A 22,153-nucleotide genomic window follows, 5' to 3' on the forward strand; every position below is an offset into this window, starting at 1 on the left:
TTACACTTCATCCTTTCTTTTTTTGCGGTACGCAGGCCTCTCACTGTTGTGGCCTCTCCCGTTGCGGAGCACAGGCTCAGCGGCCATGGCTCACGGGCCCAGCCGCTCCGCGGCATGTGGGATCTACCCGGACCAGGGCACGAACCCGTGTCCCCTGCATCAGCAGGCAGACTCTCAACCACTGTACCACCAGGGAAGCCCCACTTCATCCTTTCTTGACATATAAACATTTGAGCATTGCTTTGTAGTGTCATTCTGTTTTCTGGTTTGACCTAATATGTGTTTTGACAAATTATAAGGTTGGTGGGAGTATTTGTCAGCTTAGAAACAATGGATTACAAAAGGAAGTGATAATACTTTTGATATCAGTGTTACAAATGAAAGAAGTAGTCTGGCAGCGCTACAACTGGGAGATAACATATTTAACTATGGGCTTTTTGTCATTTCTTCATGCATGAGCTTGGTTAACAACCTTTTTTTTTATTATTATTATTTTATTTTATTCCTGCTGGAAGGGATGACTAACCAGCCACTTAAAGAGAAGGAATTAAATTTCCTGACTGATGTCTGGAGGAAAAACCCTCATGAGCACACATCATACCTCTTAAGGAGGTCTGTCAGCCTTCTAGACCTGGCTCTAACCACTCTCCAGCCTCCTGTGCACCAGGCTGAGAACCATCTGGCCCTCTTTGGGCCTCTTGCATTCTTCCCTAGTGTGTTATATAACAGGATTCTTGACCCATCTTTGCACCTGAGGGCAACATTTTAAAACTTTCTTTTAAAATAGAACAAGTAGGGAGCAATTATTATTAGTGATAACTGAGAAAGGAACATTAACATATTGAGACAGTACTCTTTTTTTCCACAATTTTTTTGGTTTATTTGCAAAGGTATTTATTATTAGCTGAAGAAAATAATTCCAAAATAATTTGGATAGCCATTGAAGAACATTCTCAGAAATAACACTATTTTCCCTTTTGTGGTTAGCATACTCAATTTGGGAAATTTTGTTTTTCTCTTCCCTTCCATTCTCTTCTTCTCTTCTTTTCCCCTCTCCCTCTCTCCTCCCTGCCATCCTTCCTCCCTCCCTCCCTTCCTTCCTCCCAGCTATAGATTACCCTTCAGTCACCACAGGTGGTGACTTCAGGATTCTAAGCATCTTTCTTTTTTCTTTTTAAGTTGAGTTATAATTAATACACAGTATCACATTACTTTCAGGTGTACAACATAGTGGTTCAGTATTTTTATACATTATGAAATGATGACCACAATAATCTAGTTTTCATCCATCACCATACGAATTTGTTACGGTGTCATTGACTATATTCCCTATCTGCACATTACATCCCCGTGATGTATTTGTCTTATAACTGGAAGTCTGTTCCTCTTAATTCCCTTCACTGATCTTGTCTGCCCAGCACCCCCCCACAGCCACCTCCCTCCTCTTTGGCAACCGCTGGTTTGTTCTCCATATCTATGAGTCTGTTTCTGTTCTGTTTTGTTTGTTCATTTGTTTTATTTTGTAGATTTCACATATAAGTGAAATCATATGGTACTCATTTTTCTCTGTCTGACTTACTTCATTTAGCATGACACCCTCCCGTCCATTCATGTTGCTGCCAGTGTCTAGAATTCATTTTTTTTTATAGCTGAGTAATGTTCCATTGTCTGTGTGTGTCTGTGTATCACATCTTCTTTATTCATTTATCTGTTGATGAACATTTAGGTTGCTTCCATATCTTAGCTGTTGTATATAGTGCTACAATGAATGTTAGGGGTACATAGATGTTTTTGAATTAGTGTTTTTGTCTTCTTTGGATAAATACCCAGAAGTAGAGTTGCTGGATCATATGGTAGTTCTATTTTTAGTTTTCTGAGGGATCTCCATACTGCTTTCCATAGCAGCTGCACAAATTTACATTCCCACCAGTAGTTCACAGTGCTTCCCTTTTCTCCACATTCTCACCAACACTTGTTTCTTGTCTTTTTGAGAATAGCCATTCTGACAAGTATGAGGTGGTATCTCGTTCTGGTTTTGATTTGCATGTCCCTGATGATTAGTGATGTTAAGCATCTTTCATGTGCCTGTTGGCCATCTGTATGTCTTCTTTGGAAAATGGCTATTTAGGTCCTCTGCCTATTTTTTAATCAGGTTGGTAATTGTTTTGATATTGAGTTATATGAGTTCTTTATACATTTTGGATACCAATCCCTCATCAGATACATCATTTGCAAATATCTTCTCCCATTCAGTAGGTTACCTTTTCGTTTTGTTGATAGTTTCCTTCACTGTGCAAAAAGCTTTTTAGTTTGATGTAGTCCCATTTGTTTATTTTTGCTTTTTTTGTTGCCCTTGCCTGAGGAGGTATGTCCAAAAACAAAAAATGCTAAGACTACTGTCAAAGAGATTACCACCTGTGTTTTCTTCTAGGAATGTTATGGTTTCAGGTGTTATATTTAAATTTTTAATCCATTCTGAGTTTATTTTTCTATACAGTGTGAGAAAGTGGTGCAGTTTCATTCTTTTGCACGTTGCTGTTCCGTTTTCCTAACACTATTTATTAAGGAAACTGTCTTTTCCCTACCATATATTCCTGCCTCCTTTGTCATAGATTAATTGACCATATGAGTGTGGGTTTATTTCTGGAATCTCTGTTCCATTGACCCATGTGTCTGTTTTTGTGCTAGTACCATACTGTGTTGATTACTGTACCTTTGTAGTATACTTTCAAGTCTGGGGGCATGATACCTTCAGCTTTGTTCTTCTTTCTCAGTATAGGCATATAGACCAATAGAATAGAATTGAGAGTTCATAAATAAACCCATATATCTATGGCCAAGTAATTTTTGTTGTTGTTGTTGTTGTTGTTTTTTGTGGTATGTGGGCCTCTCACCGTTGTGGCCTCTTCTGCTGCGGAGCACAGGCTCCGGACGTGTAGACTCAGCGGCCATGGCTCACGGGCCCAGCCGCTCCGCGGCATGTGGGATCCTCCCAGACTGGGGCACGAACCCATGTCCCCTGAATCGGCAAGCGGACTCTCAACCACTGCGCCACCAGGGAAGCCCTGGCCAAGTAATTTTTGACACAAGTTTTACATCCATTCATTTGGGAAAGAATTTTCTCTTCAACAGGTGGTGCTTGGACAACTGGTTTTTCCCATGCAAAAGAATGAAGTTGGGCCCCTACATCACACCATGTACAAAAATTAACTCAAAATGAATAAATGACCTAAGTATAAGAGCTAAAGCCATAGAATTCTTAGAAGAAAACATGTGGGCAAATCTTCATGACCTTGAATTTGGCAGTGGATTTTTAGATGTGACATCAAAAGCACAAGCAACAAAAGAGAAAATACATACGTTGGACTTCATCAAAATTAAATACTTTTGTGCATCAATGGGCATTATCAAGAAAGTGAAAAGAAAAGCTACAGAATGGGAGAAAAATATTTGAAAATCATATAACTGATAAGTGTTTAATATACAGAATATGTAAAAAGCTCCTAAACTCAAGAACAAAAAGATAAACAACAGAATTCAAAAATGGACAAAGGGATTGAATTGACATTTATGCAAAGAAGATATACAAATGACCAATAAGCACATGAAACATGTTCATCATTATAGTCCTTAGGGAAATGCAAACCAAAACCATAATGAGATATCACTTCACAGCTACTAGGATAGTTATAATTTTAAAGAATGGAAAATAACAAGTTGGCATGAATATAGAGAAATTGAAACCCTTGTACATGCTGGTGGGAATGTAAAATGTTGCAGCCACTGTGGAAGACAGCTTGACAGCTCCTCAGAAAGCTAAACAGAGAATTACCATACACCTCACCAATTCCAATTTTAGGTGTATACCCAAACACCAGGTACTTAAAGAGATACTTATATGCCAGTTTTCATTGTAGCATCATTTATAATAACCAAAAAATAGAAACATCCCAAGTGTCCATCAGCAGGTGAATGGATCAACAAAAAGTGACATATGGACACTAGAATATTAGCCATAAAAAGGAATTAAGTTCAAACCTTGAAAACATTATGCTAAGTGAAATAATCTAGACATTAAAGGATAAATATTGTCTGATTCCACTTACATGAGGTATCGAGAATATATCAAGAATATGCAAATTCCTAGAGACAGAAAGTAGAAAGGGAGTTACCAAGGACTAGTGGTAGGGGTGGGGGACTGTGAGAGATGGGAGTTATTGTTTAATCGTAACAGAATTTTTGTTTGTGATGATGAAATAGTCTTGGAAATAGTTTTGATGATTGCATAGCATTGTGAATGTAATTAATGCCACTGAATTGTATACTTAAAAATGGTTAAAATGTTAACTTTATTGTGTATATATGTTTATTTTACCATAATAAAAAATTTGAAAAATATTAGGGCTGTAACAATCTTGCCAATCTCGTGTCAAGCCAATCTGTGATCTACTTTGAGTTTATTTTGCTTATCATTAAAATTCATATTTCTTGCAACACTATTAGAAGATGAAAGAAGGAGAAATGACACACATAAAGAAAAGGAAAGAAGAAAAAGAAGTAGTTGGCTTTTAGTGAGTTGTTTCAAAACCTCCAGTCACTATTTCCTGCACGTGAGCAGTTGTGAGGTTACAGAGTCTTACCTCGGGGCCAGTGCAATCTAAAATCTTCTAAGATGAAGGCCTTTGACAAGTCAAGCCACAAAACGACTCTTTTGGATATCAGGGCAACATCTACCCACACAATATTTTAAAGAATAAAGATGCTTCCATTTTTTCTTAAAAGAGAATTAGTAATTAATTACTTTAATGACTATCAGAAAATGAGGAGGTGGAGTTTGTTAAAATATCTCCATGTCTCTTATCACCATGCTTGTGCTTTCATTACTTTCTTGAACATACGGAAAATAGTTATTATTAACCATTTTAATGCCCTTAATCTACTAATTGTGTCGTCTGTGTCATTTGTGAGTCTGTTTCTGTTGATTGGTTTTTCTCCGCCTTATGGATTGTATTTTTCTGGCTTTTTTGCATGCCTGACACTTTTTTTGGGGGGATGCCAAATATTGTGAAGTTTTTTTTGTTGAGTGGTGGGTATTTTGGGTTTCCATAAATATTCTTAAGCTTTATTCTGGGCTACTATTATGCCACTTGGAAATAATATTTTGATGTTTTTTCTGAGGTTTATATTTATGCTTTTCTGGGTGGAACATTCAGAACAGCCTTTAGCCTAAAGCTCATTTTTCCCCAGTACTGAATACTCTGCCTAATTCCTGATGTGTTACAAGATTTCTCCACTCTGGCTGGTGGGAATACCAGTTGTTCCCTGCCCTCTGTGACTCTGGCATTCGTTCTACCTGCTCCTTTTCAGTGGTCATTTCCCTTGCCTTGGGTACTTTTCACCCACAGATGTGCTGATATGGACTCAGGTGAAGATGAGGGGGAAGCCTTCTGCAGGTTTCCTGATTCTCTCACTGTGAGCCTCTCTTTTCTCCCATCCTCTGCTTTGCAAATTACATCTGACTTGGCTTCCTCTTACTATCAACTCTGTCTTCTCAACTTAGGGATGCTTCTGGGATCCACCTGGGTTACCCCCAACCACCCGACTATGGCATGAAAACTCTCTTCAGACAGCAAGCTGGGGCAACTGTAAAATTTATTTCATTTGCTTTCTGTCTCTCTAAGATCACAGCACTGCCTATTGCCCAACTTCTAAAAAACCTTTTTTTCCCACACATTTTGTCTAGTTTTTTAGTTGCTTAAGGTGTTAGACTGAATTTGATCTCTGTTAGTCCAGGTTGCCCACTCTGGATTTTCAGCGGAGATAAAACTCCCTTTAAGTCTTCCACTCACTTTAGTGATATTTTTAGGAGCTGTGGCAGTTAAGACTTACTCTCAAGTGCAGCTAATCAAGATTACTGTATTATTCCAGCTTTTTTTTTTTTTTTTTTAAACTGAACAGACAAAAAGAGTAAGAATGAAGAATTCCAGTGTGGCTGGAGAATTTGACTCATGGGTGAAGCTTAAAACCAAATGTGCTTGGTTTTTCTAAATTACATATCCCCAAACTACATTGCCAGGAGGGAATAATAGTTTACGAGGACTCTCACATTGATCAAGGAGACATAGTAACTTGTTTAGATTAGTCACTAAGGAAAAAGTTAAGGGAAATAATTGAATATATAAATATTCATAGTGAGTTATTCAAGGGGGAAAATATTGCTTCTGACTTATACAGAATTTTGTAAGTGAGGAAGTTTTCAAAACTCAAGGCCTAAACTTAGTAAATAAAAGCCTCAAATTTTGAAGTGATCATAGGCATTCATTACAAACACACCAAGTTTTAACAGCTATTTTGCTATTTATTATCCATGTGACCTTGAGCAAAAAACTTGATCTTTCCAAGCCTTGGTTTCTTTACCTGTGAAATGGGGGTCGTTTCATCTACCTTGTTAGATTTCTTTTAAAAGATTACCTGGTACTGTGTGTGTTTGAATCACGTAACAGTTCTTGGCATACCCAGTGTGCTCATAAGTATTTATTCCTTTTCTTTCTGCATCAGATTTACACCTACCTTAGGAGCCTTCTCTACCCTTTCTGATTTGAATTCCCTTGCAGTGGTCAATTCGACAAGACCTGCTTATCTCAATCATGACAAACACCATTCTCCCTCCCAAATAAAATCCTCATTATTCTATGTCTTCTTACCTATTTTTCTCAAACTTGAACTCCCTCTCTTATTTCCTTGTCTCCGTATTGGATCCCAGAGCTAGTGTCTTCAAAATCGAGCCCTTTTCCTTCCTCTGTCTTACTTACCCTGTTTACTTCGTCACTCTGCTTTATTTACTGACTTTATTTCTGAAGAGGCATTTGGCTATGATTATCCTCTCCTTGACGTGACTGATGCTTCAGATGCCCTCATCATTTCTTACACAGATGATTCCCGTGGCCTCTCAGTGATGTAATCTGACGCATCTCTGTTTCCTTTGCCCTGTACTCGACAAAGCTTCCACAGTTGTTTTTCTAAGAGGCAGAGCTCACTATTAAACTTTCTTCTTTAAGATCCTTTGCAGGCACACTCCTGAGGTTATAAGCAGAGCCCTCCACTAGGACATATGAAGCTACCTCTTCATCCTCCCTCTCTGCCTCTACTTCCCAATGGTTTCTACCTTATACTTGTTCCTTCTGGACTGCTCTTTTTTTTTTTTTTCTTAAATAATATGAACTTTCAAATTTTCCTATTTTTGTTTCTTTTGTCTCCTTTTTTTTTTTTTTTTTCTCTTTTCCTTCTGCAGTTCCTATGTCACTTCCTCTAGCAAACTCTTGCTACCACCCTGTGGAAGTAAACCTTTTTAATACTTTATTCAGATAACTACCTGGATATGACTCTAGTGTCTGTCTGAAAGAATTTTGGGCCAGGATTTTAATTATGAAAAGGCAGACACATATTTCATACTTTTAAAACTTTCAAGATGTTGAAGGAATTGAAGCATTTCAGAAATTAGGTGAAAAGGGATTGAATTCTAGTAAGTATTGTGCTACACAGTTCTCTAATATTATTGTTCTGTAGCTCTTTAGTCCATTTAATATCACAGTTGAGGCGTTTCTTCTGCTGCTTCTTGAGACACCCCTTCTACCTCGAATCTCCCACGTTTGGGGGGTTTTATTGATTTATCTATGCCACTGTGCCATTATCCATCCATCTATGCAGGCATCTTTCCTAGCCTCCTTTTTCCCACCTAACACCCAAACATTTATTGTTAGGTTTACTAGTTACTGTTAAGGAAGAAGTAGACAAAGGACACACCATCAATGAACTTCCCTTTATTTAAGAAGAAGATCTAATCCAGACCTGTGACAGACTCTTGATATTCTGTTTCTCCTTTCTTTTCTTTTTCTGTTTTTGCCATATTTTCATTTTCCCTACCAGTCTGTTTATGCCTTTTGCCTTTCCTGTATCATGTTTTTATGTGTTTTCTTGGACAGTCAGTGTTTTGATTGTCCAGAAATATTTATCAAATACCTTTTAAGTGTCAGGTATAGCTCTGGGCACTTGAGATTGAATGGTGAACAAGATGAAGCCTCTGCCCTCGTGAAGCTTCTACTCTATTGAGGCAGGCAAATAGAAAACCTGTGAGCAAATGATAACATTGTTTTTGATGTGTAATACATTTTGTGAAGTAAACTAAACAGTAGTGGGGGGTGGCAGGGTGTGTGCTGCCACTTTAACTGGAGTGATTGGATTAGTCCTTTCATTCTTTTTTTTTTTTTTAAATATTTATTTATATAGTTGCACCGAGTCTTAGTTGTGGCTCACAGGCTCTTTAGTTGCGGCACGTGAACTCTTAGTTGCGGCAGGCGTGTGGGATCTAGTTCCCTGACCGGGGATTGAATCTGGGCCCTCTGCATTGGGAACGCAGACTCTTATCCACTGTGTCACCAGGGAAGTCCCTGGATTAGTCCTTTCTGTTTTGGTGATTTTTGAACTGAAGTCTGAATGACGAAAGGAAGAACATCTAGGCAACAGGAGTGACAAGGTCATGGCCCTGAGTCAGGACATATTTAAGGGGAAGAAAAAAGGCCAGTGTGGCTAGAGCAGAGTGAATGAACACAGGGGCTGGTCACATAATATCTTCTAGCTCATGGTAAGGAGGCTAAGTACTGTATTAGTTTCCTGGGTGGCTGTAATGCATGACCACAAGCCGGGGAGCTTAAAACAACAGAAATCTGTTATCTCGTAGCTCGTAAGGCTAGAAGTCCAACATTAAGGTGTCAGCAGGGCCATCATTTCTCTGAAGTCTCCAGAGAGGAGTCTTTCCTATCTTCTCCCAGCTTCTGATGGCTTCTCACAATCATTGGTGTTCTTGGCTTATAATGACATCACTTCGATGTGTGCTTCTCTTCATGTGGGCATCAACTCTATTTGTAGCTCTTTATGTCTTCTCCTCTTCTTATAAGGAGAGCAGTCATTGGATTTAGGGCCCACCTTAATCCAGTATGACCTCAACTTAATTACATCTGCAAAGTCCCTATTTCCAAACAAGGTCATTATATCAGTCAGGGTTCTCAAGAGAAACAGAGCCAAAAGGATGTATAGACATATACAGTTATGGAGACTGACAAGTCTCAAAATGTGTAGTCAGCAAGCTGGACTCCTAGGAGAGCTGATGGTTAGATCCAGTCTGAGTCCAAAAGTCTGAACAAACCCTAAAGACGGGAAGGATTGACACCCAGGAAAAGTCTGTGTTTCAGTTTGAGTCTAAAAGCAGGAAAAAACTGTTGTCCCAGGTTGAAGGCTGAGACAGACAGAGGAATTCCCTCTTATTCTGAGTATGGTCATCCCTTTTGTCCTATTAAACTGACTGGATGAGGCCCACCCTAGGGAGGGCTTTACTCAGCCTGTTGATTTAAATGTTAAACTCATCCAAAAACACCCTCATGGTAACACCCAGAATAATGTTTGAGCAACTATCTGGGTACCCAGTGGCCTAGTCAAGCTGACGCATAAAATTAACCCTCACAATCACATTTTGAGGTTCCAAGCAGGCCCTATAATTTTAGGGGAACACTATTTAACCCACTATATATATAGGTTAGTATTTAAAAAGCCTCTCAAAGATGTTAGAAGGAATTGTTGTTAACAATTTTTCCTTTACAATGTTTACTTTTCCTTTTCTATGAAGAAATGCAGGTAAACATGAACACAGGGGTGAAATTAGGGAAAGGAGTTGGAAGGCTGTTGAATATGGATGAGAGCTGGTAACAGTTGGAGATGGGCTATAACAGAGGGTTGAAAATTGAATTTGGAAGTGACCATTTCCATACCTGATGCTTTTTTCAAGTTGTGCCCCCATTTTTACTTCCACTAGTAGTTCATTTCTCCATTTAAATATAGTTTGCATCTTTGTAAGTTATTAGTAATCTTACCTCCAAGGCACATTTCTTAGGATTAAGATTTTCGGTTCTTTAAATTGTCATTGCTTTCTAAACCACTACAGAAAGTAATTGAGCTCGTCTTGTGACCTTGTAAGAAACATAGTTGGCCAAGTGATTCTTAGCATGATCCTTCTGCTTTTTACTCCCAAGAGAGAAAAGCATAACATAGAAGTGGGTAGGCAGGGATGTCAGACACAAACGATGATTTGGAAGAATTTTAAATTATTCTATTTAAATTAGCCCTGGGGTCAGAGCATGCATTTTCCTCTTGGGGTGGAATGCACATCTATCCCATACTTAGGGAGCCTTAATAGTAGCCATGGCCTCTTTGTGTAGATCTCTGATGAATGGAGTACATCTGTTTTGGATGGATAATCGATTTGTGAAATCCCTTGTTGTAGGTAAGCTGTTAAAACAGAAATGTTAACTTCATGAGTTTAATGAGTAGCTTCAATGATGACTTAATGACAGAGATGGATAGAGAGTCAGGTGGGGGGCAGTGAGAAGAGTAGAATGAGCATTTAATGAATATCCACTTGCAGACTTGAATGATAGCAGCAACATTCTCCTTCCTGGAAAATGTCTTTCAACTGTGCATCCCATTACTATTCCTGCAGCCCGTGTAGCTTGGAGGTTGAGGCAGTGTGTTTGTAAGAAAGCTCTCCTTTGCCATGTAATAGACTGAGGTGGGTAATTTGCAGAGATTGCTGGAGCAGTGGTCAAATCTGAAAAAAACCAAAACAAAACAAACCCAGAAAGAAAAGACCATGTTAAACAGGAGCTAGCTTATAATGAGCCCGGAAATCACATATCACATAGCCAGCTAGCTGGAATTTCTTCATGTTCTTGTCTTCTCATGCAAACTGCTAAATACATTCTCATACTCTATTTTCTCAGTCTCTCTATACCTCTCATTTCTACCTAATGCACTGAAAATATGAATGAATTGGCAACTCTACCACTTGAAGAAATAAGAATGAAGCCTTTTTCATTATTCAGCAGACATAGTTGCCTAAACATGTGGGCATATGGTATTATTTCAAATGCTTTTGAATCCAAGGATGCTTTTATTTATTGCATTTTTTTAAAACTCTCCTTTTAGTTTTTCAACCCTCATTTTGACTCATAGCCTTTTTTAGATTCTATGGCCACTTTTGCTATATAGTTTGGACAGAGTATGCCTTCTCTCTCCAAGCAAGAAAAATGGAAGACCCTTCCTCTCATTATAAATTGGGGAAACACAGAAAGTTAAAATCAGCTTGATTCCATGAAATGGTTCAGTGGTCAGGGCATCACCACCTGTCTGCTTTCCTAAGCCTTTACCTCTTGGTGTCTGTCTCTTCTTCTGTAATGTGAGAAAACAGTAACAATCCCTAGATGCACATCTGTAAGCAAATAGCTAACATAATACATTTCTAACAATAAAAAAGCTGTTTTAAAATATTTAATTCTTGTAGCATAATCTGTTGTTGCCCGTGGTTTAAGGTGTTCATGGATTTTGTGACTCGGAAAAACGTTAAAGCTATCAAATATTGCCAGCTATATTTAGATACAGACTTAGATTAGGTATATATGACCTAGGCTCTTCTGGGCCTTTTGGATAGCAAGGCCTCAGGGATGTGATATGTGTCCTGAGCTATCAGTGAAACCCTGACTCCTGCCTGTTGCTGGTCTCAGAACTTCTGTTATACCTTTGTGTATGAGGGTGGAGGTCCTGCTGGTGACCAGGAATAGCGTCCCACTAAATACAGGGCCATAGCAGATTCTTGGGCTTATAGAACTGGACAAGGAGAAATCTCTTTATTTCAGACATATTTCTGTTCAAATTCTCCAGTGATGATTAAAGGGAGTTGGCAACTGGCCAAGAAAAATGTGATGGGGAAGAGAGTTAGAGGGAAGGAAATGTCAATGCCGTGGACATTTGGCAAAGTAGATTAGAAGGGTTTTTCCACGAAGTTTTCTGCCAGGTCCAGAAATTGTAACTTAATGCCACAAATCTTTTTCTATTTAAAAAAAAAAAAGGTGAGTCCAGTGGGTTGGCAAATGTGGGTAGCCTTTGACTCTAAGGTTCTTTATGCTTTCTAGCAAATGCTGAAACTCCAGCAGACCTTTAATGTACACGAGGATCTAGTGTCTGTGTTCCTTCATGTGTGTGTCTGTGTTCGTGCATGTGTGTGTGTGGGGGGGTGTTATAAGGCAGGGTGCTTAAATGCTTTGTTGCATTATGTTAATTCCTCGGCAGTGCAATCAAATTCATGTCGTAATTAAAGCTGTCAGTTGGAAGGCAAGCCAATCGCCACGAAAACACAGCATAACAAATGAAGTGAAATGATTCTGCGTGTAGCTATACAATGCTTCGCCAGGCATGAAATTAAATAAGTAATTTGATGTTGACATCAGAAATTGAAATGATACCCACTGTTCCCTCATTCAGTCAGACCTGCATAAACAATAGCCAGAACAAATATGCACAACAAAGCCGTCCTCTCCACCCAGCTCCCTGAGTAATGCACAATATATATGCAAAATGAGCAGAACAGAGCTTCCGGAGACCAGAAGGATGTCGTTTTCTTTGGTATACGATAAGATGATACGTATGTGGGGGTGGGGAGGTGGATTTGAAGAGGCCCTTCTGCTCCTTGGATAAAATGCATTTGCAGAAAGGGGGAAAAATACCAAAATTAACAAATCCCATGCTCTCCCTCTGAGAAATTCACCCTAAAGTGAATTTACCTCCCTGGGGCATGACTCCAGGCTAGTGGAGATCTAACTTGGCTTTTGCCTTCCTCTGTTCCACGGAGGGGTGTAGGTGCCGAAAACAGGTGATGCTGTCACGTGGCTAATCACTGCTGAGAAGCTGTCTCCATGACTACTGTGCATATCCCTACATACTGTTTACGGGATCAAGAATGAAACAGGATTTTTGAAAATCAAGTCCAGTGTACAGGATCACACATCAGCGTTCTTTATTCCCCTGAGCCTGTCTGGAGCACTGAGGGGAAGAAAGTTTTGCTTTGGGAGCTGCATTTAGGAGCTTACTGTCCTTGTTTGATGCGGATGCTGTTTGTACTTACAGCACTCTTATTTCCTTCTCAAAGCCAGTGTAAAATTAAGAATCACATCTACCGTATTTTTGGAGGTATTAAATTCACCTGAGCCCCACTCCCATACAATCCATTCATTCATTCATTTATTTATACATTAATTCAACAAATACTTATTAACTGCATCCTGTGTGCAAGGCATTGAGCTAAGCTCTGGGGAAGCCATGATGAGTCAAGCAGATGGTCTCTGCTACCTGTGGTTTGCAGAGTAGGGACAGGACATTTCGGTGGAACAGTTAGAGGTTACCTAAGTAACTATTGCATCACCATGGAAGTCCGGTCCCTCCATGGAAGGTGTAACAGCCGACCGAAGCTAGGCAGGGAGAGACCTTGCTGGTGCAAGGATGCTTAGCTGAGACCTGAGGGCTGCCTCAGTGCTCGTGTTCTTTTTGTTTCAAACTTATTTGGGGCCTCTCTTGTTCATAAAGAGGACACTAAAAATTAAAGAATTTGTAATGAGAGGTTTTAGGAAAAAATAAACAAACATACAAAAACAGACAAGTATAAAGCACAAACCAAGTTCTTTTTGGGTGGTCTCTTTCCCCTAAGAAGTGATACCGCATGTACCTTTCAGCATCACTGTTCTTTAATTCCCTGTGTGTGAGAACTGTGGAACCCTAAATTGATAATTTTTGTTACTAAAACCTTTAGAAAAATGTTGCTTTTCACTACTTCCCTTTACCCACACATTCTTTGCATTTTAGTCTACTAATTATGTTTACAAAATGTCTCATTTTTGAAAAGAACTCTGTGTGTACTAACTGGTGCCTTGAGGGGATAAACTGGCAAGTAGGTCACACACTGGAAAAGTCATCCAAACCCACTGGGCTTTTTATTTTCAAGTCAGTCTGGGCTTTTTCCTCTTGCCTGCCCCTTTGCGGCCACAAAACTGAGTAGCTTGAGACCAGGGCATTGAATGTCAGCAAGTCAGGGAGGGAGGCTGATGCGTGTCTGTTTAGTCTCAGTGCAGGGCGAAATGCCATCATTAATTCATTACCCAGCTGCCTGTCAAATAAATTGGCAATTACATCCACCGCAGAATCTTGGAATTCAGTAAATAGCACGTTAGCATCTCTGAGTTGCTGAGAGATGTAAAGGGGAAAATTAAGCAACACGGTGTTTGTATCAGTAGCAGATGACAAGGGGCCGCGTATACAGGCAATGTGGTGTAGTGATGAAAAGCCTGCGAAGGACTGGTAATGAGCTGTGTGGATTGGAATGTGTTAAAAACCATTGCTGATTTTCCACTTTGTCTTTATGCTTTCTTGCAGAGTTCAGCTCCTTCCAGCTTGGGAACAGGCTACTTCGTAAGTTTATCTCAACTTCCACATGTGTGCCTCGTATTGGCATTGATTTACTTGTATAATGTATGCTCATTAGGATGTGAAAAAAATCCAAGAAATTCCCTCTCAGTCCTAAAGAGCAGACTGATGTCCATCCTTTTACTAAGAGTTGTTTCACTTTTAAAATACATAACCTGCTGGGCTCCAGGGATCACAAGTCAGTCTGTGATGTGAGCCTGGTTCCCAGCACCCAGAACATTTGCTCCTTACCTGGCAGTGTACGGGGGATACAGGGAAACGTGATTGCCTCGTGCCACCTTTCCTACAAAATGGTGTTTTTAGTGAGAAGTGTCGTGTGGTGGACAGAATTCAATGTATGCATTGAGGTGTATATTCATTTTAAGATCTCTTGAAGAACTTCCCCACATATACAATGAATTGCCATTTTTTAATTTTGATGAGAGGTGGTGTTTTAATGGATGTTTTCCCTCACAGTCTGAGTAGGTGGCCTTCAGATTATTTTTTCTTCACTCATTAAACTCCTCATTTTATCAAATATAGATGTATTATTTCAAGACCTTATTTCTGTCCTTTGAGAAGGGTGTGGATGGTGACATACCTCAGGGCTTATCACAATATTTCTCATTTATAAAGAAATTGTCACTTCATTTCTTTTATCTGTAGCTAAATTACCCTTCTTGGATTCAATAATACTTTTCAAGATATAAATAAAAGAGAATTACAAATAGACATTATTTACACAACAGGATAACATGCCAGTGTAGACATTTGTTGTGGTATTTAAAGGAATTTAAGGAATTTAAAGGAATATGATTTATGTTCCAAATGACGAACACTGATACTCTAATATCTGCTCAGCATTTTCTGAGAAAATAATGAAATCATGAAAATAAAGTGGAAAATAATTACTGATTCAGTTTCATTGCCTTTAAATTTCTTCCCTCTAAAATGCTAATTACTCTGGTTTTCTTCTGCCCGTTTGTCTCCATACATTTATGTTAAATTCATGAAAACAAGCATCATTTCATTGAATAATAAGTCTTTTCCAAGCTTGGAAGAAGTGGCATTTTCTAAATGTTGATTTTTTTTTTTTTTTGTCTTAATCTATGATACGAGGAGAAAAAGGGTAAAGTTTCTTTTGGTACCTGCTTAATACAGTCAGCACACATCATTGCTCCTTATTATGGTTGAATATTCACGCTTACAGAAACAAGCAGGGTGCTGAAACAGGATCCTGCTTCAGCGGTTGAAATAACAGAAGTATTCCCATCTGCCGTCTCTTCACACCAGGCTGGATGTGGGTTGAGATGTTGGAAGTAAAATCTGGAGACTGCCAATGTTTATTCTCTATCCAAAAGCTAAATTCCCCCTCTTTGCTTTCTTCAGCAGAAGAAGGCCAATGCCACTGACTCAGCCTTTGATCACTTCTAGACTGAACATTCTAATATATATATTTTTAACTGTCCGTATGAGCACTCTGAAAGAAGAAAGTCACCTCTAGAAGCACTGAGAATTTTATTATGCTTTTGGTCACTTATTTTTCTCTCTAATTCTAGGAGTGTTTATTTTAATTCTCTAATGATAGGTTCCTGTGGATAAAGAGTCTTTGCAATTATGAATCTCAAATAAATTTTACACTTACACAATTTTGGATGAGTATAAAAGCTTTTTTCTTATTTTGGAAAAATTATTCTTAATATTACTTTGCTTATATATAAAAAAATCTGTAGTATTATTAGCTTACATGAAGAAGATACATACCAGATGTATGTTCAGCTCTCAACTATGACAAAAATGCTCTACTTAGAATGTGTTTCCAATAGTGAGATTATTATGTTATCAAAGTGCAAAATCCACTGATATTATTGCCAAGTCCTCATCAAAAAGTGTCTTCTCTTTCAATTTTCGTATCAACAATATCACATGTAATACTTAATTTCAGGTATTAACTTCAGCATTGGTGAGTTTCACACTTATAAGTGGAAAATAGTATATTCACAACTTGTAGTAGTTTCAGGCCAACATATTCTTTGCAGTGTGTTTTATGATCTATGATGTCATAACAACCTTTACTTAAGTCTGCAATGAAGGTTCAGCATCAGGTAAGTGGAATGGTGATGTTTCGACTTTAATCCTCTTCAGCATCTCTTTGAAGTGGGGACGGAGGCAAATCACCTGCAGAGTCAAAGAGCTATTAATGCAGTTGAACCATAATGTGAATTCTGGTATAAGAAAACTGAAGGTACTCACCTCTTGAGTTTAACAGCCTGGAACTGTTTTCTTAAATACTCTCCCTTGCCCCATCGTTACTCTAACTTCAGAATCTTCCTTCATTTAGACTGTATGCTCCTGTAGAGCTTTTAGTGAACTAAGGTAAAATGCTGATCATTGTGTGTGCTAATAAAATAGACGCCCACCTACCTATATGCACGGGCATGTGTATGTGTACACACACACTTGTGTGTGTACCTTCTCCACAGCCAGTATATTTTACTTTCTTTCCATTCTTTTCATTTATCAGTTGTGGTAAGTTAAAGGGTTTTAAGAAGAAACCTTTGTTTTTGATTTAGTTGTATTTGTTTATATCTCCTTGGTTTTGTGTTCCAAAGATGTCTGCTTAGGTCTGTCACTTTTCCAATCCATTTATAAGCTGAAGATTTGAGAAATGAGAACAGCAGCTAAAATCAGTATTTACATAAGCATATTGCAAAGAATTCTTAAAGTAGACAAAATAGAGAAGGATTGGAACAAACTTTTCACATTTTTGGGAGCTTTGAATAATGTGGGTGTTATATACACAGAGAGACACACATATATATTCATTACATACTCATGCCCAGCTCATATTCTAAATATAAATGGAAGTATAGACTAGTTGGAATCTATTTGCTTTTTTATTTTTTTGGCGAGAGTACCAAAACTTGCTGGAATGTGTAGGATTTTCTTTTTTTTTTTTTTAAACATTGATGCAGTGAACACATTTTCTTTACTTTCTTCTTTTACATGTATTTGAAGTTTTATTATACATAGTATACAATTAAGAATTTAGAGACTGAATGATATGAAGACTACTGTGTGCCCTTGGGTGAATTATTTGATGTCTCTGAGTCTGTTTCCTCATCTTTATCTACCTAAGAGAGTTGTGATTATTAAATAAGATATTTAATGCATGCAAAACAGCTCTCATTAATAGGAAATAATATGTATTCTCTTCCGTTATTCCCACTGTAGTGGGTGATGGAATAAACTTGGCCTCATTAAGTGGTTGTGCAATGCTGTCGGTGGTAGAGGATTACCACTAGAAATTCATGATAAAAAGTAAATGTTGTAATTTATAACTGTAGGATAGGAGTATTTTATTCTCATTACATTCTTCTCGTAGCTTTCTCTGGAGCCTAGGATTTTGTGTTTGGTCAGCTGTATATCAGTTTACTCCGTATAGAAACATAAAACAAATATGGAATTCCTTCTCTGTGATCCTCTATGATCGTGTTGAGGTTGGAATGAAATATTCTGTAGGCTGTCCACATATTATGATTGTTTAATTTGTCTATTAAAGTTATTTGTTGATTTTCTCCCTTAGACTTGAGGCATTTAAAGACTGCTGATAGCTCTTGGGGTTGGGCTGGGAGGTTAAGAAAGACCTGTTCAACATATTCAAGTTTATGAGGTTGTGTCACATGCTTGCTGCTGTCTGTCACTAAAAAGTGGATGCCCTAGCCTTCCCGAATGAGGTAACTGAAGGCAGTAGAGTGAGAAGATCAGTAAAAACATCTCATAGTTGCCAGAGGTCTGGTGTGTCATCACAGGAAAGATCCGGAGTCCCTCTTTACAAGCACTTGACTCCATAAGCTGGTAGTTGGGAGCTACCATTGGTGCAGCGGTAAGTTACTTGTCAGGCTGAACTTGATCCCTGGTGTTGTTTTATTTAGGTGACAGGTCCTGCCTGCTTCTCTGGATAATTTTCAGCCTTCTTCCAGGTTTGAATTTAAGTGTCTTAGGCCCACAGTCTCAAAGAGCTTGGATCCTGCTTTTGTACACTCCAGTGATACAGAGCTTTTTCTTAATGGTTCTCAACTAATATTTTTCATCCTCCTCATTTGACTCACATCTAGTAATATACACTCTTTATCAAGGAAACCAACCCACTTCTACCTGGTGATTTAAAAAAACTACCACATTATATAATAAAGGGGAATTGTGTAGTGGTACACATCTTAAAATGGGATTTGTGTTATTACTGTTTTCCTGTGCTGTAGAATTACTTAAGAAACAATGTTGATAGTGCTGGTAACAGGCAGTAGGTGCAAAATATTGACCTTGTGACTTTCCATTCAAAGTTATAAGGTCATAAAGGGATTAAATTCTTTGTCCTAAGCTTTTGACTATATAAACCCTTAAAATATTTTTTTTTCTGTAAGTTTATAACTCTCAAAACTGATTGGTGGTATTTTGTATAACCATAGTTGCTTCTTTTTAAAATCTCAGAGTGGACTTTATTGTTAGGTAAGAGTCAAATGAGTTTCTTTAAAAAGATCAAACTTTCAAAAAAATGTAATTGTTTATCTAATAGACTGAGCTTTTCTTTAAACAGACACTTGCGACATTTTGTCTTTCAGTAGGTATTAAGCACCTTCTCTGGCAGGCACTGTTCTAGGTGATGGGTTATAGAAGTAAAAAACTATGGCCCCCTTCTCAGGAAATTTAGTCTTCCCTAAACCCAGATCCTTTCCTTTGTGATGCTTTTAAACATTTTGACACATTGTACTTAAATGAGAGGTTTGGGGCTGTACAGAGACCTAACATTCTTAGACTTTATAATGTTTCCATGGGTTTTAACTTAAAAGTGCAAATATATCAACCTGGCCTTGACTGCAACCCCACCCAAAGTCATCTTACTTCCCACCTGCCAGTACTTGCTAGTGATGCTGTGAGAGGATTTTGTAACTCAAGTATTTATTCCTAACCTTTGAGTGCTTATATTTAAGGTAAATAACACTGAGCATTTTAAAGATGTCACTCAAATAAGACTCCAGCATTTATATTTATTAGTAATTAACTCTGAGTAAATGAATTATTGGCCATTACTTATTTACTGACAAGTTTCCATTTTAATGGAAATTTTTAAAATCTGAATTTCATCAGGCATCTCCAGTTATTATAGGGGACTTTTAGACCCATTGGTAAAAACTGAGTTGGAAAACAGCTCACAGATGGAGAATTCAATTGATTTTAATTGTCAGGTATGTGTTAACTATCTGTTCTTAGTTCTCAAGATAAATAAGGTATAAGCTTGGCCCTCAAGTCTAGGTTATGTAGTTGAATTTGATACAGAGCAAATTGATCAGTCCTATGAGAAATGTAAGTAGAACACTTGGGGGTATATGTTAGGGTGAGTTAATTGTAGAAGGCATAAATTGTGCAGAACTTGTTGGAGACTTATATTTTCAACAGATAAAGAAAAGGTGGAACAAAGTTTGAGGCAGAGGGAGCAATAGGGAGAAAAGCACAGGGAAGGGAGTTGGGCGGGTAGGAAGGAGATGGTTTATAGGGAGACCTGAACTTAGCTTAGCGAACTGTTAAAAATGACTCATCAAACCAAGGATTGATGATTGTGATGCTTCTTTTACTTGGAATAGGAATCCCAGGAAAGAAGAGATTCTATTTCAGAAACATAATGAGTTTGGAAGTTAGCGTACATAGTTAAAAATTTAATTATCTTCAATGATCGTTTAAAGACGTGGCCAAAATAACAAGAGAACAAAACATTGCCACCCAAATTTAAATTTATATTGAAACAATAATATCCTGTAAGAACTTCAGTATGTCCTGAAGATTCAGTCATATGCCTATCACAAAATGTCTTTGAGATGTGGTTGTTGATGTAATTTCCCTAAGTGGCCCCTAACAGTTACCCAGTGAATCACCTACGCACGTTTGAAACAGCCTCAGAGGTTCCCTGTATCCAAAGTGAGCACAACGTCACTAAAATGGTTAATTACGTAATATTTAATATAAGAATTTTACTGAATATTATTTTGATTATAATAATAGAACAAAAACCTTGTAACCTATCAGTCCCCTTAAAATCTAGGACATGGCTAATGATTTTGAAGCTGTCTGTGTACTATGCAGAGGCATTTGGGCAAATGAAATCAGTTGTTCTTTCTAATGGTAGTTGCCACAGTTTTGAACTGTAACATTTAAAATACTTCCCTGAACTATATTTACCTCCTAGAAAGTAACAAAACTAGACCCTACACTTAAGTAGGTGTTTCCTTAAGATTAGGAACCACAGAATACATATTTACACTGGAGGGTTGATTTATATCTGGACTAAGTATCTGCATTCCGACAGATTCTTCCATGTAAGGCGCCAATCAACTCTAATTTCAAGGGACTTAGACTAAAAATATAATTTTATTTTCCGTTTCCAGTTCTTACCTTTTTAAAGTGTTTTTGATTGGCTGTTAACACTTTGATTTTGGGAATAGGATCTGTGAGCCATGAGAAACATACCCTGTTTAAGTGAACATAACAAGTTAAATTTGGGTGAGCAGGCGTTTACTCGTTTGTAGAATCTGTACAGTGGGATTACTCTTCTAGCTCACCCTGTGGAAACTGTCTTCTGTCTCCACACCATTGTTAGCTTCCTCATGAAGTACAAGGGGATTGAGAAATTTGGTGAATAAAATAAACAGATGTGAAAGAATCAATTGGTGTCTCCAGCTGCCACCAATCCCCCAACACTCTCATTTTCTCAACATTTCTGTGAGGGGATAGGCTAAGTATTTTTAAACATTTTCTATCTATAGGAATCTTTGTTGTTGGCTGTTGCAAACTCTAATTAGGGAGGTAAGATGAAAACCCAGGGGCTCCTCATGGATATGGGATCTAGCCCTCTGCCTGGTCTCCCTGTCTTCTCCCCCCTCCTCTTTTGCCCCTCAGATTTGGAGAAAGTAAATCGTTTTCCAAAACAAAAAATGATTTGAGGAAAAAAAAAGTTTTCACCAGCCACTGGACTAGATAATTGCTAAAGGGCCTTTGGTTCTAATAGTCCAAGATCTGTGATTCTGTCTGCCTCACACCTAAATGTCTGCCACATGGGACCAGCCCTTTTGATAGGCTTTGCTACCTTTCTCCACTGTCCTTTGAGCCCCAGGAGTGCAAGGCCATAGTCCCCTTACTGCTTAATGAACACTGCTCTTAGTGTCAACATTGAAGCGTTTCCAGATTTTGATTGCGTGACCAAGTCTGCCTTTCTTTGAAATTAACAATAATGAACAGTGTTTTATATTTGCATTATTCAGTTATGTTAGCACATAGAAATAGGCTATAAACTTATTCTGTCCCATAGCTAGTATATCCCTGCTGTCATAGAGATGATGCAGTAAAGGCTTAAGCAAAGTGCATTGACAGACCCAGAGGGAACGTACAGATCACTGTCATGGAATTCAGAAATTAACTTTATTTATTCCCCTACACTGGCTTTAAGGGCAGTTGTCTTATCCTTGTTGGAGATTTCCAAATTACAGAAACGTTGAATTAGTTGGTATGAGCTGTATAAACTGAGCCAAGGGCCATGTCAAACCCCAAGGTTTTCTGACTACCCACCCAACCTTTATTTTGATAGATTTATTAGCTGGTCTGGAGTTTTTTGGACTATCAATCAGAATATTTCAGATCAAAGGACTCATTCCTTTGCTTAACTGCTTTAAAAAATATTTTTCCTGAAATTGTAAATTAAATGCCTCCCAGTCCATTGCATAAGAAACTTAGAGCTTGGTGAAATACCAAGAGTATCATTTGAAAA

At 38.2% G+C, this 22,153-nt stretch overlaps 1 protein-coding gene across 2 annotated transcripts in view; it reads left to right on the forward strand.

The window, feature by feature from the left end:
• AUTS2 (activator of transcription and developmental regulator AUTS2) overlaps nucleotides 1-22,153 on the forward strand; it is a 1,117,528-nt gene that overhangs the window by 494,845 nt on the left and 600,530 nt on the right. For both annotated transcript variants that reach the window (XM_065892407.1, XM_065892408.1), the window contains exon 4: nucleotides 14,308-14,343. In XM_065892407.1, the coding sequence (XP_065748479.1) occupies nucleotides 14,308-14,343 (36 nt within the window). The remainder of the gene's footprint in view (nucleotides 1-14,307; nucleotides 14,344-22,153) is intronic.

This window comes from Phocoena phocoena, chromosome 15 (assembly GCF_963924675.1).
Source record: "Phocoena phocoena chromosome 15, mPhoPho1.1, whole genome shotgun sequence".
Taxonomy (NCBI): Eukaryota; Metazoa; Chordata; class Mammalia; order Artiodactyla; family Phocoenidae; genus Phocoena; species Phocoena phocoena.